Source organism: Thunnus maccoyii, chromosome 10 (assembly GCF_910596095.1).
Source record: "Thunnus maccoyii chromosome 10, fThuMac1.1, whole genome shotgun sequence".
In the NCBI taxonomy this organism is placed as follows: Eukaryota; Metazoa; Chordata; class Actinopteri; order Scombriformes; family Scombridae; genus Thunnus; species Thunnus maccoyii.
The window spans coordinates 21,202,246-21,219,335 of record NC_056542.1 but is presented as its reverse complement, the minus strand read 5'-3'; the positions used below and the strand labels follow the sequence as shown (position 1 = coordinate 21,219,335).

General features: G+C 37.2%; 1 protein-coding gene across 1 annotated transcript; it reads left to right on the top strand.

Annotated features, from left to right (window-relative positions):
- The first annotated feature begins 2,154 nt into the window (after window positions 1–2,154).
- On the top strand, window positions 2,155–16,862 carry scgn (secretagogin, EF-hand calcium binding protein). The gene is made up of 11 exons (XM_042424394.1): window positions 2,155–2,311; window positions 2,811–2,881; window positions 5,028–5,120; window positions 8,258–8,347; window positions 12,131–12,187; window positions 12,593–12,670; window positions 13,058–13,113; window positions 13,965–14,010; window positions 14,163–14,222; window positions 15,803–15,871; window positions 16,148–16,862. Exons 1-11 carry the CDS (start codon window positions 2,242–2,244, stop codon window positions 16,274–16,276), a joined length of 819 nt encoding a protein of 272 aa, XP_042280328.1. The 5' UTR covers window positions 2,155–2,241; the 3' UTR covers window positions 16,277–16,862.
- The last annotated feature ends 228 nt before the right edge of the window (window positions 16,863–17,090 follow it).

Below are 17,090 nucleotides of genomic sequence, written 5' to 3'. Positions count from 1 at the left end.
ACTCTGAATTGCTCTTAAAGACACTTTAAGACACACACTAACTTCTGATAAAATACTGATATCTTAATGAATATTCCCCTAATGTGTTGATGGTCCAATGAAAGCAAAGAACTTATCAAAAAGAGGAACGTCAAAAGGTGATCTGCTTGGGAGGCACTGTCATTTGCTTCCTATTTCAATAGCTAATTTGAGCTAGATTTTTGACAATAACCTCTTCAGTATGTTCTTTGTGTAAAAGTGGGACACTGAGGGAACTCCAGCCTTCAAAACACTCTTCCTTTTCAGCATCTCCTAGAGAGTTTTACTTCAGAGCTTTCAGATTCATTTGACTTTCACTTCCTTCAATTCAGGACAAAACATTTCTAAGGCATTCGAACAACAAGGAAATTGTGGCATGAGTATCGCTTTTGTGAAAAATAATCGAGAAAGCAGTGCCTGAAGTGAAAGTGGACTGTGGGTAGCTATATGTGTATACCGTTTTCAGGACCTCAGTGCTTCACCACAACAACAGCACAGGTCTCAGGCTTTTCTCTCTCTTTCTCTCTAGCAGGAAATGCTCTTTTCACACTGCTAGACAGTCTGCAATAATCCTCTAAAACTGATTTTGGCAAATCATCTTATTTACAACCTGTAGGCTTTTCTTTCTTTCTTTTTTACTCATTTGTATAAATGGGGGAAGAGAATGCGAGATCCAAATTGGATTGGTTTATCGTATATCAACTTTGGCCACTGTTCTTCTACTTATTATTTTGACCATTTGGTGTTTGTGTGCCAAGCCAACTAAGCATTAATGTTAGATATACAACCCACTCAGTGCAGCAGACCTCAGCTCTTTATGCGCAGTGTGAAAGGGGCACACCTTGCATTTTACTGAACTGTTCTGTACAAGTCTAATTCCAGTCAGGGCCTAAGGTCTTACTGTTCTTTTCCTATGGTGTCTATTGATGTCTTTTTGTAGAGTTATGATTAGGTTTTGCATCTTTATCACTAATAATGGCTTGGAAATAACACTGTTCTCGCTGTACATAGTTTTATCTGCCTCTGATGTCAACAACTGCTTTGAATTTTCAGTCTAACTCCCTGACTTTTTGCCTGAAAATCAGGTTCAGAATACTAAAAAAGAAAACATACACTACCACTTTGCAATACACTTAAAGCAAACACATGTGGCTGTTTGCTGTTCCTGATGCAAGGAAATGATCTGGACATCCTTGACTTTTTTTTTTTTTTTGCTTTCTGTGTGGGGTTTCAGAAGCAGCTGGCTGTGTTTCTGTCATGTTGTGTGAAAGACTGATGATTTCCCTTTATAATCCTGAAAAATGAGCATCCACTTAATTTCTGTTGGCACACAGTGGGGAAAGTGAAAATAATCAGTAGCATCAAGTCTAGACTCCTAAGTCTACATGTGTGTGTGACTGCATGATGTGGCTGTGAGTTGTACTGTATGTATATATGTGCTTTCATAGGTGTGTGTATATATATATGCACATGTAATATACACACTGTGATATATTCACACGCCTATGTGAACGCAGCAAATCCTATATTGTTTTGGTACTAAGTACATTACTATACTAAGGGTTTGTTTGTAACTTATTTGGAATGAAAAAAAGCAAACAGTGGCCGGTGATGTCTTCATCCTTTGTTGTTTTTCCTCTCACATGTACATTGTGTTCATAAAAGTAGAAATTAATTCTTTCTATGTATTGATTTGTTATTAATTTAATGTTACCATCATGATTCAAAAAAAGAAATAATGCAAAACAATGACTGTTTTCCTTGAGCCGGAAAAAAATGCATAAATACAAATGACGTTAGCTCATTATCAGTCTTATTTGTTCCATTTTTATGGTCATGGATCAATATGTTTCACTAAGTCATTCTGCTGGTGTTGGACATTTCTTCATGCGAATATTAATATTGATTAAAATCATTTTACAGGCTTTAAAATGTCTGCATTGTCTCCTTTGTCAAATCTCCAGTGTCTGGACTATCACAAAATCTTCTGTTTTGTAGTGTAACAATGCAACCACCAGATGGCAAATACAACGCTACACTGTGCACTCTCTTGTGCTCTCTCTCTTACACACACTCAGAGGAGGTGTGGTTTCTACTAAGTCAAAAAGAGCATATGTCAACCAAGCAAGCCATTGAAACAGTGCAACACAGTTGGTCAGATTAGTCTTTTCTTTACTTTGATGTGTGAACGTTGTTAGTTTTTCCTCCCTTTTCTCTACTGAAATGGAGAGTGCTTTTGATAACCTGGATGCAGCTGGTTTCCTGGAAATCTGGCAACACTTTGATGCTGATGGTGAGAACAGTTTAGTTTTTTCTTCATGTTTAGTTTTTGTCTCCATAAGCATGCTATAGACAGATAGTACAGTACTCAATTATAATTGTTTTACCACTGTTACTAGACATGAGGGAGAAAAAGGCTGTCCTTATTTGTGATGATAAATTCATGAGTCTTGGTTGTAGGAAGTAATTTAAGTTCTTAGTATCATTTTGTCATCACAAAAAACATTTGAAAGTAACTATGTCTGATGTTTCTGTGTATGAAGATGGCAATGTCTCATGCAAAAATTAAATACAAGAAGAAATGAGCAATTTCACATAGATGCCATTTCTGAAAGGGGCTTGATACAGAAATAAAGTGCAAAATAATTACCTCAAAACTTAAAATATGAAAAGTCACTTCTCAGTATTAGGTCTGAGTAGTTCTCACTATTTGAATTTTAAAGAAAATTCAAACTTGAATCACTGAATTTACAACAAAAGGACTGGTGCAAATGTGTTTTTTTATTTAACAGATAATGGCTACATTGAGGGCAAAGAGCTTGATGAATTTTTCCGTCACATGATGAAGAGACTGGGTCCACAGGTAAGTTAACTTTATTTGGATGAATTCATCTGCAACTTGTGATGATAGCAGTTCAGTAAAATGCACATCAAGGCAGCCGAACAGGTACAATGCCGCAGAAGGCAACATCATTTAATTTCAGTCTGATACTGATGGATGCATATGATACTACTATACTGTGTCAATCTATATACCACATCAATTACACTACTACTTGAGGTATAAGGAACATATATTGTTGTTTCAAATGACGATGTTAATTGTAACTTGCCAGTTGAAATTTGCCACTAAGTTCAATAATAATATGATGCAAACTCATTTTCTCATGTTTATGTTGGGTGTTTCATGTAACACATGATTTGTCAAAATTAAGGCCTGAATCATTGAGAAATACAATACATCTTTGCAGCACTTCTGATCTCTGCTGTGTGGGCAGCTGAGCCTCTTCGCAGTTATCTGGATGGGTGGGGTGACTGTAACGATATTACAGAACACAATTAAAGAGCTCTGGTCATTGTCAGAAACTTGGCAAAGGAAAGCCCTTGACTCGGTTAAAAATTGACCTGGAGAAAGAAAAAAAAAAAGAGTATGTGTCTGTGTCTTGTGTTTGTGTCTGTGTGTCTGTATCCTGTGTTTGTGTCTGTGTGTATATAAATTAAATGTTTACTGAACAATGTTAAATGCTGTGACACAACTGAAGATTGAGCTCTCTCCTTGACCAGTTAGAGCAGAAACTCAAATGAACACACAACTACATGTTCTATTGTGTGTGTGTGTGTGTGTGTGTGTGTGTGTGTGTGTGTGTGTGTGTGTGTGTCTGTGTGTCTGTGTGTCTGTGTGTCAGACTCCCTTGGATACTAATGGGGCTACACTAAAACAAGCAGACCACATGTCACTTTGTCTTTCTGATGTTTGCTTTCCATCATTAATGCCCCAAGGATAAGTGCTGTGTTTTGTAGTTCCTGAGAAATACACAAAACACTAGTCATTCTATTCAGTCTATTATATTCTATTCAGCTGTTGAAGCATTAACCACATGGTGCCTGTATAGTTATATTTTCTTAAGTGCATCATATCGAGTATTTATGCAGACTTTTCTACATGAAATTACAACTGTGTCATGTGAAAAAGAATTTCCATTTGATATACTTTCATCTTCCACATCTTTGTAGAAAATACATGATTATATTTATGCAGTGGGAAAACTCTATGTTTTTCAACCTAAGTGTGCATTAAGTGTTGTATGTAATTTCTCTATTGTACATTCAGTCAAATATTTATACATGTGATACAGAATTTTTGCCTAGCAACAGGATATTGCTGGTGCCTGAGAGAAAGATGACGCTGGAGATAAATACTTCTCTTTCTGTAATGAGTGAGGGCCTGGCACCTTGTAGTCTGCAGACTGTGTGCTCTGCACTGCATGAAGTGATGATTCAGACCACAGATCAACAGGTTTCTATAGTTACAGTGCAGCAATCAAGGGTTTGCAAAGAGACCCTGGAAGATTTGCAGCTGAATATATTCTAAAATACTTGAACATCTTAAAATATTTTAACCTTCAGCAGCTTTAAACCTCTGTCTGAGCTCTGGTTGAGAGAGAAGCTGGTTTACACAGGAACAGAAAACCTGATTCTTAACTCAGATAAGCATGCAACTGACTGTATCTTTGCAGCTTTTCAAATTATCTTTTGTAATAATCTCCAAGAATATATTTTTCACATGCTTAACATGCTTAAAAGTTTCCGGAGTAAAAGTAGTTCCTGACTCTTTCTTATCTACAGCATATGAGCGAGTTACACAGCAGATTATATAGGTTTCATATATTTCACTGACTGAATGATGAGTCATGGAGGCAAATGTTTGATGTGTAAAGCCTTGTACTCTTTGTTCTGTGTATTAGAAAGAATGGTTATGCCAAGGACATGTCGCTACATAAACTCTTTACTAACTGGGTTAGCCTGAGTTTGAGAAAGCAGACCTTAGGAAGAAAATCGGATATCACAGTATCCATGGTGACATTCCTTAAAATAACTGTGACTCACAGTAAAGTGCTTGTCCTTCAATGTCATTCTTTTTCATTTCATTTTCCCATGACATAAATCTGTGTCCACATTAATACATGTAATATATCAATGTTGTATTCTAATATATTGTGTCTCTGCAGGAGAATGTGACTGAAGAGAGAGTTCAGAGACTGAAGCAGAGATTTATGTCCGCCTACGATGCCACCGCTGATGGGAAACTACAGATTCAGGAGGTACAGTATTTCCTTAACATAAAATGCCAGTAAGTGAATGAAAGTGAAATAGGAAGCAATAGGATTTTGTTATATCTTTGTCTTTCTGTATATATATTTGAGTCTGCATGTGTGAATCTGGTTTCATGCTGCAGAAGTGGTGATTAAGCACCCACACCCTCACCGCCTATTCAAGATAAACTGCATTTAGTCCTGTACACTCACCCTCCCATCTCTTCTATGTGTACTCCTTCAGATTTATGGTTCACATTAATAAAAGCAGACAGGCTCCAACACCAGCCCTCTGTCTTGCTCTCCGTCAGACAGCATTTAACCTTTTCACGCTAATTTGGCCTTTATTGTCAGTCTTCTTCCTCTCCTCAGTCTCCTCTCTCTCAGACTTATCTATTCCACTCACCCCTCTCTCTTCAAATTCTACTCATACCTTCTTCTTCCACCATATCTCCTCTTCATCTTTTATTTATTTCTTGTATCCGTGACAATGATACAGCTTGTACCATATTCAGGCAGAGCAAAAACTAATTTCCGGGGACCGCCAAGAGTCATTCTAAGCCATCATGCTGACAGACACAGTCAGTCGGAAGTGAACAGCACTCAAACCATTTGTTCCATACAATACATGATATGCATGTATGTGAAATACCACAATTTACTCTATCTACACAGTATGCATTATGTATGACATTCTCAAGTGACATTTTGATTGGAGTCAATTCATCTGATTTAATCAAACTTGACTGACAACATCTGATGACATTGTTCTTTCAGTCTCCACTCTGTGTAATTGATGCAGTTCCTGGCACAGCAGAAGTGCTTCATCAGTTCTTTCTGGCGGGAAAAAAAACTTGATCAGGCCAATCCCCTTAATGCATTGTACTCACAGACCCCAAATGGTTTGACTTTTACTCATAAAGCTAGGAAAAAATCAATACGTGTCTGCCATAAGTAGCCTGTTGAAGACACTGATTTACGGTGGCTGATGAGGGTACAGCCCAGTGTGGTCAAAGCTCTTTGTTGCTTCATTTGAAGCTATAGTACTGTACACGTCATGCCAACTCAGGACACATTGTTCTCTCCCAATATCTATTCCTATGCCTCAATTCAGAGTATTCAATAGCCAGTAAGAATTCCCGATCTCATACCAGTGCTCTCTTTTTCTCAAATTTAAAATCTGTATACATACCTGTGTGGAACTCATTGGGATCTTTTTATGTAAGCTACAGTAACATTAGGCCAGGGGCTGCTTTGGTGCACTGACTGCAACTGAATTTCAGAATGACAAAAAAAACTAATTCAGCGAGTTGGATCGGTGCAAACCCACTATGAGAATTTACATTCATGCAGTGAAAAGTATGAGCAAGATATCTCTCTACTGAGCAGTTAGTGTCATCTTAATCATTTGTAATGCTGTTTCCCCACATTGTCACTTCTGCTCTACAGACAGCATTAGGAAGGAAGTCAGCAAGTGTATCTTAAAACCACAGTAGTTCCTCTAGTTCAGTGTCTTAAAACTGATCTATTAAACAGCACTTTGACTAACTATCACACAAGAAAATAACGTAAAATGACAAATGTTTATTTAGTCTGTAAATAGTAAATTTCCTCACCATTGTACTTTTATACTACTACAGGGTAAACAACATACCATGCATTTATTGTACTTAAGCATAATTAATAGTAATGATTCCTACCAGGGAAATGTATTTTCTCTTAACTATAATTTCAACAGCAGTCCTGGATCTTGCAGGGACTGAGGGTTTCACCCTGCCATCCACATTTTAACTACCATGCACACTGTCCAGTCTGGTGTAAGCCATCTTCTCACATTATTAAGGGGACACTGTGTGCTTTGAGTGTACTGTATTCTGTTCACAAGGTGCACTTTCTTTTGTATTTGTATATTGTTGAGTCACAAGTTTAAGTATTAATTGCCAGCAACTGCTCATCTGAACTGTTCTGTGTGTGTGACAAATTAACATAAAACTGCTAAAAACTACTAAACTACTGTACAAAACTACACAAATATGCAAGGGACATTTTGACAAGCAACCTCCTGCAGATCAGCTAATGAATGAATGAATTTCGTCTATTTTCGTCCAATGTGGACATCTATACGTCCTGGTTTCCATTCCATGATCTTCCATAGGATAACTACTATCTTGGCTTGTTCTTATTTATTGGTTAATCATCTGGAGATAAATTAATAGCCAACAATTATCAAGCAAAAATGCAATTTGCTAGTCCCATTTTCTCAATTTCCTGTTCTTATTGTAAGCTGATTTTCAGGTTTTGGGCTACTGATCTTACAGGCTGTGGGAAATTATGATAGGAACTTTTCACAATTTTCTCAAATTTTAAAGACTAAATAAACTGAACAAAATGACAGATAATTCAATTATAAATTAGCCACACTTTTATTAATGCTCCAACTGAGCCATATTGTCTGAAAACTCCCTACAATGTCAAGACTTTTTTTACTTTGTTCGTTGGTATTTCATCCCCGAACATTTGGCTCATCTGCTGTTGGCATCACTGTTGGTGCATTGCGGCTTGTTCAGACTGCAAGCTGTTCTTCGGCTGTGTGACCCAAATGGCCGCAGTATCATCTTGTATTTTAATTAGATTAATGATGGGGGCCCAGTTTAATCTGCTAATGGAGAGCTGATATTATTAAAGAAGAACAGTCAAGAGCGGGGCAACATGCTGTGGAGAGGAGCCAGGAGGAGCTGGTGTACAGTAGTTAGATCATCCCTAGTGATGTCTAACCAAACAGATAGTATCAGATTTATCGGGGGAGGTTTGGAAAATTCTGTTTGAGACTTCTGCTGCCACCTTAATATAATAGAGGTGAACTGAATCTAAAATGTTATTTAAAAAGTCAGCAGCAAAGCCTCTTTCCTCTTAACAGTGTCACAGTCCTGATAATCCATAGACCTTAGTGTCAAGTGTTTCATTGGATTTATTTTTTCACTAGAAAACATCTAATAAAAAAACTCTCCCTCTAATACAAAATCATAGATTGCAAGCCCAGACTGTTGTGAAGTTTGTATGGCTGGTGTGAGCTCGGTGGTTATTGTTGGTTATTGGTTATTGACAAGACTTAACTGGTCTGCTCTGACCTCTGCCTTGTTTTCCAGTTGGCCAATATGATCCTCCCTGAGGATGAGAACTTCCTTTTGGTTTTCCGCAGAGAAGCTCCTCTCGACAACAGTGTTGACTTCATGAAGGTAAATTCACAGACTATACCAATTATTAGGTTATATATCATATATATTATAAAGGTTATAATATAACCTATGCTGATATACAGTACCAAAAACCACCAAAAGTACAGAGGTATCCTGGTGGGCCAGTGGTCTGACAATATACTATTGTGTCTAGCGCTGCAACAATTAATTGATTAATCGATTAGTTGATCAACAGACAATGAATTGGCAACTATTTCGATAATTGAATAATTATTTTACTAATTTTTTAATCAAAAACACAAAAAAATTGCTGGTTGCAGCTTCTCGAATGTGAGCATTCACTATTTTTGACATTTTATAGACAAAACGATTCAGTTGATCAATTAAGCAATTAATTGATAATGAAAATAATTGTTAGTTGCAGCCCTAATTATGTCCCAATTTCCATACATGGCAGATACAAAGATATAAACCCGAGTACCGATTGTAAATTCTTTTTGTGTAAAAAAATGTTTCATAAATGTTGATAACTATCGATGTTAATTCAATAGTTGTTTGATTTTGTGAGTTTTTGAAAAGTAAGAACTTAGAGGAACAGTGCAGTGACAACACTGATAAGACACTAGGCCACACATTAACTCCTTCCTGCATAATCAGTCAAACCAGATCAGCCAACAGCCAGCCTGTTCTCATTTTTTGATGAGTATAAGAGAATGTATCAGTGACTTGGGGTTTCAACACATACAAAGAATGAGGAAGTCTTCTGACAGCCTTAAAACTGTGAATTCTAAATATTCATTGAGAAAGCTTAACATTGAGACAGGAACCATGCATCTGAAACAGTGTTGGGGTAACGCGTTACTGTAATCACATTACATTCGTCTGTAACTTAGTAATGTAACATGTTACTGTTCCTAAGTTCAGTAATCACATAACAGTTACTAATCAAACAATTATGCCCTTACTTACATTACATAAGTACTCTAATTATCTGCAGAATGGGTGGATAGAAAAAAATAATCAAACATACCTTCTCATGCACACTTGCCTGACTAGAGTTTGTGCAGAAGATAGGACAAAAATGGCAGAGCGGTCTACAACTTTTTAAGGGTGGAGATATGCACATTACTTCGACTTTGTTGTGCAAAAGGACAAGAATGTGACGGTAAAGTACAAACTCTGCCCAGGCACAACTATCCACTGCTGTGAGCACAACATCAAATCTCTCCAAGAATCTGCAAAGGCAACATGCTAACACAAAGCTAGAAGTGAAAGACACCCTGACCCAGAGTGATGCTCAAGCTGAGTGTATGCCAACCCCAACCAAACAGCCAAAAGTTGATTTTCAACAGGTAACAAAAGCAGAGATGAACAGGCTTGTAGCATAGTGAAGGAAATGTTGCCTGTTTCTATAGTAGAATCAACGTCTTTCAAAAACATACTCAGCAAAATACAGATAACAGGGAACGGATGGCCACTATCAGACAGGAAAGGCTATGATGAGAACTGAGGTAAAGAAAATATTTGTAAGCTGAGAATATGTGTCTACTACCGCTGACTTTTGGACTAGCCACAATAAAAACTTCCTAGGAATAACTTCTCACTGGATTAACCCAAGCAATTTCCATCATGGGAAAGCTGCAATTGTCTGCAGAAGAATTACAGGATGACACACATAAGATGTTGTAGCTGAAATTAAACAGGTTCATTCAACTTATGGACTATCACACAAAGTCACCGCAACTGTCACAGACAATGGGTCGAATTTTATCAAGGCTTTAAAGATGTTTGAGCCTACAGCATCAAATTCTGATGAGGAAGGGCATCAAGATCAAGATGTGACATTCACAGATGTTGGAGTGTTTTCCACTGACCCAGAAGGACAGTTTTCTCTCTCCCCTTGCTTGAGATGTGCATCACACACACTAAACCTAATTTCAAGTAATGATGTTGACAAATGGCTGACAATGACTAATTGTCTAATGACTTGGACTAAGACCAGCCGTTCTGCAGTGGCCTCTGATCTCGTTGAGGATATGTGTAAAAGAAAACTCATCGTGCCAACAACAACAAGATGCCCTATCCCACTTCACTGATATTCCCATCCCAGAGTTGAACACTCCTGCTGGCGACAAGGTATTAAAGCCATCACTGAACAGGAGTATCAATTCCTTAAGGAATGCTGCACAGTCATGAATCCACTCACTGTGACACTGGACATATCACAAGGTGAAGATAACTGCTACTATGGCAGTCTCCTACCAACGCTGGAAATTCTTATGTCCAAGACACTGGCACTGTGAAACGGGCTCTCCCAGATTTTTTTTTTTTTTTTTTTTTTTTTGTGAAACTGCAGATTTAGGTCACAATCCCTCCTTAACTCACATGATGCTTGTACTGAGTTAATTAATCTTCTAGCAATACATTCATGTGCATGTGCAGCGTTGTGATATGGAAATATGCTGCTTTAGTCAAAGATACATATGAATGATAAATATGAGCATAAGCCTACATACAGTCGTCCTGCATCTATTTAGTCTGCATTTCTTTTAGATTAAGTTAGACTTGATTCCAGAGCTATTCTGTGGCTTAACTGTAAATAGCCAACCTTATCCAGTCTTTCTATATAGTAGGCCATCAAGATGCGATTTGCATCTGTGTTGGACAGCTAAGATGCTCTCCTTGCTGCTGTCACATTGAAGAAGTTAAAAGCATGGTGGCTGAGAGAAGAGGAGAGGAGAGAAGCCCTGAGGACACTGCTGACTATTGAGTATTGTGCTTTCCCCCACGATGAGTAGACCCCCACCTCCAGCAGCAGTGAGAATGACTTCTTTGCTTTCGATGAGGAGGATACAGCTTCCTTCAACTCCGACACTGAAGTCATTGAATATTTGAAGTGGGGATGAGAGATGGAGATCCTGAACTTTTTCCCTACAATAAAGACTATATCCATGAAATTCAACACTACGATGCCGTCTAGTGCACCCATGGAGAGTCTCTTCAGCCTGGGCAGTCTTGTGCTGTCTCTAAGGAGGAACTGGTTGTCTGACAATTGATTTGAGATACTCCTCCTCATAACGTATAACCACTGCTTTAGTGATAAACATGCCAAATAAGCTGGACTTGTCTGCTATAAAGCCATGGTTTGGTGAGAGAGTGACTCGAGTGAGTGAGTGAGTTTGTTTGACTCTGTTTGGCTCGTTAAATCCAGTTCATATGCCATTTAAACATGTTCTTTTTTTCTTTTAAGTCTTTCATCATCTAATGGTGTTACGAAGGCCAGTCTCTTATATTATTTTATTTATTGATATATATTATTTTGAGGCAATTAATATTTTTACTAGGCTGTGTTAGGAAGGCCAACCTCTTTTGATAAAGTTTTGTTTTTAGGCAGTTTGAAGCCTTGATTGGCCTGCTTGAAAGGCCTGCCTTGTTCTGACCACAACATTTTTCTGTGAAGTGCTCTTTCAGCTGGTTTTCACCAACTTTGCTGTCAGCATTGTGGTATTACTTTATTAAAGAGCCTTTAAAGCAAGATGTTGTGTATGCCCTCTTTATTAGGATAGGGTTTGTGCTGATATGTGGTAAGGTTTAACGTTGTATTATTAACCGGCAACTGGCAATGCTGCAGAGTAACACAAAAATAATGTAACTAATTACTTTTCATAGGGAGTAAATAAGTAAAGTAATGCATTACTTTTTTTAAAGTAACAAGTAATGTGTAATACATTACTTTTTAGAGTAACAACCCCAACACTGATCTATAATTGCTTTACGTTGCATGGAACCATTTGTTGATTCACCCTCTACTGCCCACTATAGATATGGAGGAAGTACGATTTGGATTGCAGCGGCTACATCTCAGCTCAGGAGCTGAAGGTAAGGTTGCAAACACACACAAAAGAACCAATTACAGGTTTCTTTTCTGTTCAAGGAGCCACTCTGAGAGGTGGCATTGGCAGAGAGTGACAGTAACTTTCAGACACTATTTCCTGTGCTGTCATACTGTTTGTCCTTTTCAACTACTGACAAGACAAGACTTTTTACTTTACAATAAAGATTCTTGGTAGATGTTGAGAGGGAGGATTTAGTCAAGTCTAATAAAGTATTAATGGTTGTGGCTGGTTTGGAAAGGAAATACTGGCATTAGACATTCCTTCATTGACATGAGGGGGAAATATCCTTTTTTTGGAAATAGTGAAATCTGTGTAACAACATAATTTATTTGAACTCACTGGATTTGGTTGTTTTACTGTCTGATTTTAAGATAAATATCTTTCTCAGGCCTTCCTGAAAGACCTGTTCCAGCAGCACCACAGGGAAGTGTCATCTGACAAGCTGGAGGAGTACACTGACACAATGGTAGTAATACAATTCTCTCTCTCTCACTCAATCTCTCTGTCTCTCTCTCTCTCACACACACGCACACACAATCATGCAAGTATCCTGTCCTCCACTCATCAAATGTTTATTTCAAATAAAGGCTATACAAGACCAAATGAAAAAGGTAGATACAATGACCTCATTCCTCCTAACAACTCCCAAATTAAACTGCTGTCCCAAAGACGAAAACCACAAATTGTTCACAGGGACTGTGATAGATTATAGTTAGATTATGTGTTATAGATTTCAGTTTGGAAGAGACTGACTCACACTCAAAGCCAGATAGAAGGTCGACTTGGTTGATGAGTCTCAGGTGGTGTGAGGTGATATTTTTCTGCTTCTCAATACATCCTATTTTTCTTGCAGATGAAAATCTTTGACAAAAACAAGGATGGCCGTTTGGACCTGAACGACCTGGCCAGGTATTTTCCAGAGAGCTACTATTTCAAGTGCCAGCAATGTTTAGAGGCAAAGTTTCTGTCACCTCTGATTGTCTGTAATGTATTACACAACACAGGTGGTGCTATGAACCTACTGTATAGTATTTCTGTTGCCAGTAAACAGTGATTTGATCAAATGCTAACACAAAACCTTACTTTGTTTATCCAGCTTTTGTTTTGAGATGTCTTGAAGGTGAATATGGTTCTGATATTTTTATGTGAAAATGTTACATCATTTATTATGTTTAAATTCGTTTAAGTACATTTAGGGCCACTACATATGATTATTTTCATTATGGATTAATCTGTTGACTATTTTCAATTAATCAATTAGTCGTTTGGTCTATAAAATGTCAGAATGTGTGAAAAATTTTGATCAGTTTTCCACATCGTGACATTTTCAAATGTCTTGTTTTGCTCAAACAATCAACAACCAGAAAATATTAATTTGATGTATATTCTATTCATTTGAGAGACTGAAACCAGAGAATTTTGACTTTTTTTCCTGTAAAAAAATGACTAAAAACAATTGATCGATTGTCCAAATAGTTGGCGATTAATTTTCTGTTGATTAACTAATGGATTAATCATTGCAGCTGTAATTAAAAGAAGAAAAAACATACATCTGTACCAATCTGTGGTGAATAATACTTTCAAGGAAAAGTACATGTAAACATGGCTCCATATACATAGATCCACACTCTTATTTTAGTGTGATTCTGTATCTTTCAAAGAAAAAGAAGTGATTATTTCACCATAACAGATATTTTTCTCTGTGATAGCTCAAACAGTTTTGCAATGTGACATTAGAATATGTATTTTTTTCCTATTAGGATCTTGGCTCTACAGGAGAATTTCCTGCTCCAGTTCCAGATGGACGTACGTGTTTTGTTTTTGTTCTTTATAACATTTTGGCAAATGAAAACATGAGGATAAATTATGTGATGAATTCTCCTCTGTCATTTTTATGTAATTTTTCAACCCTTTATCTTATTGATTTGTAAAATCTCATCTCCTCTCGTCTTCTCCAGGCCTCCAGTAAAGAGGAGATGAAGAGAGACTTTGAGAAGATATTTGAGCATTATGATGTTGTAAGTACAGTAATACACTGGGAGACAGATGAGGACTTTCATAATCTCATTATACCAAAGCTAATGATTGTTGTGTTTTGCAGGAAGGAAAATGTTAGAATATGGACTGCATTTTCCTTTACAGAACAACCTCTATAATGTGATCATCATGTTTCCAATTTGCAGTGCTTGTACACGCTTGTTCAGTTTGTGTCCAAAGGTTGCAGGTTCAGGAAATGATATGTTGATGAGGAGGACAACTAACAATCTCCCTCAACTTGTTCTTTTCAAAAGGCATCCATGGGCTAAGCACACCCTGGTGCCAAAAGAGCTGCTCAATGGCCAGTTGTATTACTAGTATTACTGCCTGTGGCCAGTTTACTTTTACTGCCAGTTTCCATGAGTTTTGTCTTTGACAGAATGTGACATGAGACATTGCTTCAATATAATTTTCTCTATTCGTTTATCAAAGTCTCTTATCTAAAGGACAATTCTGCTCCAACAGCACAAGGGGGGTTATTTTTTTATACAGTGATGGAAGCAGATATCACTGCCACTAAATGTTTTCCATTTCCAATTTATAACACTTTCACATTTGCATAGTGTGTGGCAGTGTGCATTAGAGGACTTCTATTAGCTCCCTGATTCCGGTAATGAAACATAATGAAATAAAACACCGATTATGTTGTCAGGTCATTCTTGGGGATGAGGAGTTAACTCTTTCAGACTCATTCACCATATAGCTCTGGATAAGAGTCAATAATTCCTATCAGGAGTCACTGATAAACTTCCTCTACTCAGTACAATCATATTTATGAGCTTGTCTATTTTGTCAAGTGGTGCACTGAGCAAACTAATAGTCTGTCTAAAACCTTTTTAGTCAGTATGCAGAAGTGACTTGTGTCCTTTGGTTTCTGCCAGCTTTCAGTCAGCTTTGGTTTCTCATCTGTGACTGTGCTAATGAGAATCTGTTTAAAACAAATCTAGCACACAAGTCTGTGAGTGACATGTTTGACACAATGTTTGTGTTTTCAAGAATTTAACAATACTGCAGGTGGCACTTTCAAGTTTTGCAATAGCTGATTCAAGTAAACAGCAGGCCTTCACACAATCTCTCTACTGGAGAGGGTGAAAACATACTGAAATTTACAAATTTCAACTTTAAAGAGTGAAGGTCTTCCAGCAAGACCATAATCTCTCATTTGTTCATGTATGAAACTTCTTTTAAGCAAGTGTTTTTGCAGTACTGCATTAAGAAGGAGGGACAGAAATGTCATATTTCTCCTGCAGTGTGTGACACTGTCAATTAGCGCTGCTGTACTTTTGCTTCAAATCATACTGCACTGTATGCACCCTGTAGGTATATTAAATGTAAATATGATTATCTTCTGTACATTGCTGAAAGCATAGTCCAGGGTGTTTACCCTCTCTCAAATGTATGCTGGGATGTGTTTCAGCCCCACTAATGACCCTGAGGAATACACCTAGGAAAGGAAAGCTAATGAATGACTGAGTATTGTGAGTGGGATGTGAATTATGAGAAGTAATTATATCATTTTTCTTTCTTTCATCCTTTTTCTTTTGTTCTCTTTTTTCTCTAGAGTAAGACAGGAGCGCTGGAAGGTCCTGAGGTGGACGGCTTGGTCAAAGATATGATGGAGCTGGTCAGGGTAAGACACCATTGCTGCTGTTGTTTAGTATCTGAATTTCAGAAAGCATGTTCACTCAGATCTTGACTGAGTTTAATGAGTATGAACTCATTAGAACAGCACTGGTTTCTAACACTGACAGTGCACAAATTAGAGCTCAACAGATAGAAACAACTTCATGAAAAGGCTAGAAGGCTTGCACATTACCAACACCACATTTCCTGTGTAAAGACTTTTAACTCGCCCTCCCCTCCCTCTGTCTGTTAATGTACTGTTAATGTCTGTTTTCTTCCCCAGCCCAGCATCACAGGTCCTGAGCTGGACAAGCTGCGAGCCGTTCTGCTACGCCACTGTGACGTCAACAAGGATGGAAAGATACAGAAAAATGAGCTCTCTCTGTGTCTGGGAGTCAAGCTTAAACCTTAGTTACAATTATAGTATAGTATGATATTATGAAACACTGACGCTGTATTTGTTGTATAGTTAATCAAGTGTGTACTGGGAGTGAGCTAATGGTAGAATGCTGTGTTTTGATGCTGATCAGTCTGATTATTGGATTATTTAAGGTCAATATTCATGTAGCATTATTTGATTTTTACTATGATACAAACACAATTTGATGCTGTTGGATTAAAAGAAAATTAAACGACTGTAAATCTATTACTTTAAGTGACAGTGATTCTTGTGCATGTTATAGGCCAAAAAAAAGAATGAGATATGAATGTTTTTGGGGGGCTTTTTGGCTAAAAAAAAAATGTCTGTGCTGTGAGATTTGTGGTAAAATGATCAGTTTGTCTGTGGCTTTTGACAAGGTAGAAAAATAAGTGTTTTTTTATTGTAATATAAAGTTTTCTTCTCTTAGTTTGAAGCTGCAGGAACATTGGCCATTATTGATGTTTGGCCATTTGCATGATTCTTGCATGAAAAAGAAAAAAAAATCTGAAGTGTGTTGTTCATTGTCCTGTTACCATTATTTGCTGTTTAGAAAATATATTATTATGACAAGTGATGAGCATATTGATTTTTATTTAATTTTTTTGTTTGTTTGTTTGACCGTGCAGCTACTATAATATACTATAATATAATCTTAATAAGTTAAAAAAAACTTAAAACATTAGTACATTGACTAAAGATTATTACTTTTGGAGTAATTAGCAGTTTTAAGTAGCACTCATGCCTAAACAATATAGTCATTAGTCATTGTTCTATCATTTAATAATCTTAAAAATCAGCTCTGATC

Coding starts and splice junctions, on each gene's coding strand:
- scgn (XM_042424394.1), top strand. CDS start 2,242: ATGGAGAGTGCTTTTGATAACCTGGATGCAGCTGGTTTCCTGGAAATC. Junction 2,312..2,810: donor GCAACACTTTGATGCTGATG/GTGAGAACAGTT, acceptor TTTATTTAACAG/ATAATGGCTACATTGAGGGC. Junction 12,671..13,057: donor AGGAGTACACTGACACAATG/GTAGTAATACAA, acceptor TTTTTCTTGCAG/ATGAAAATCTTTGACAAAAA.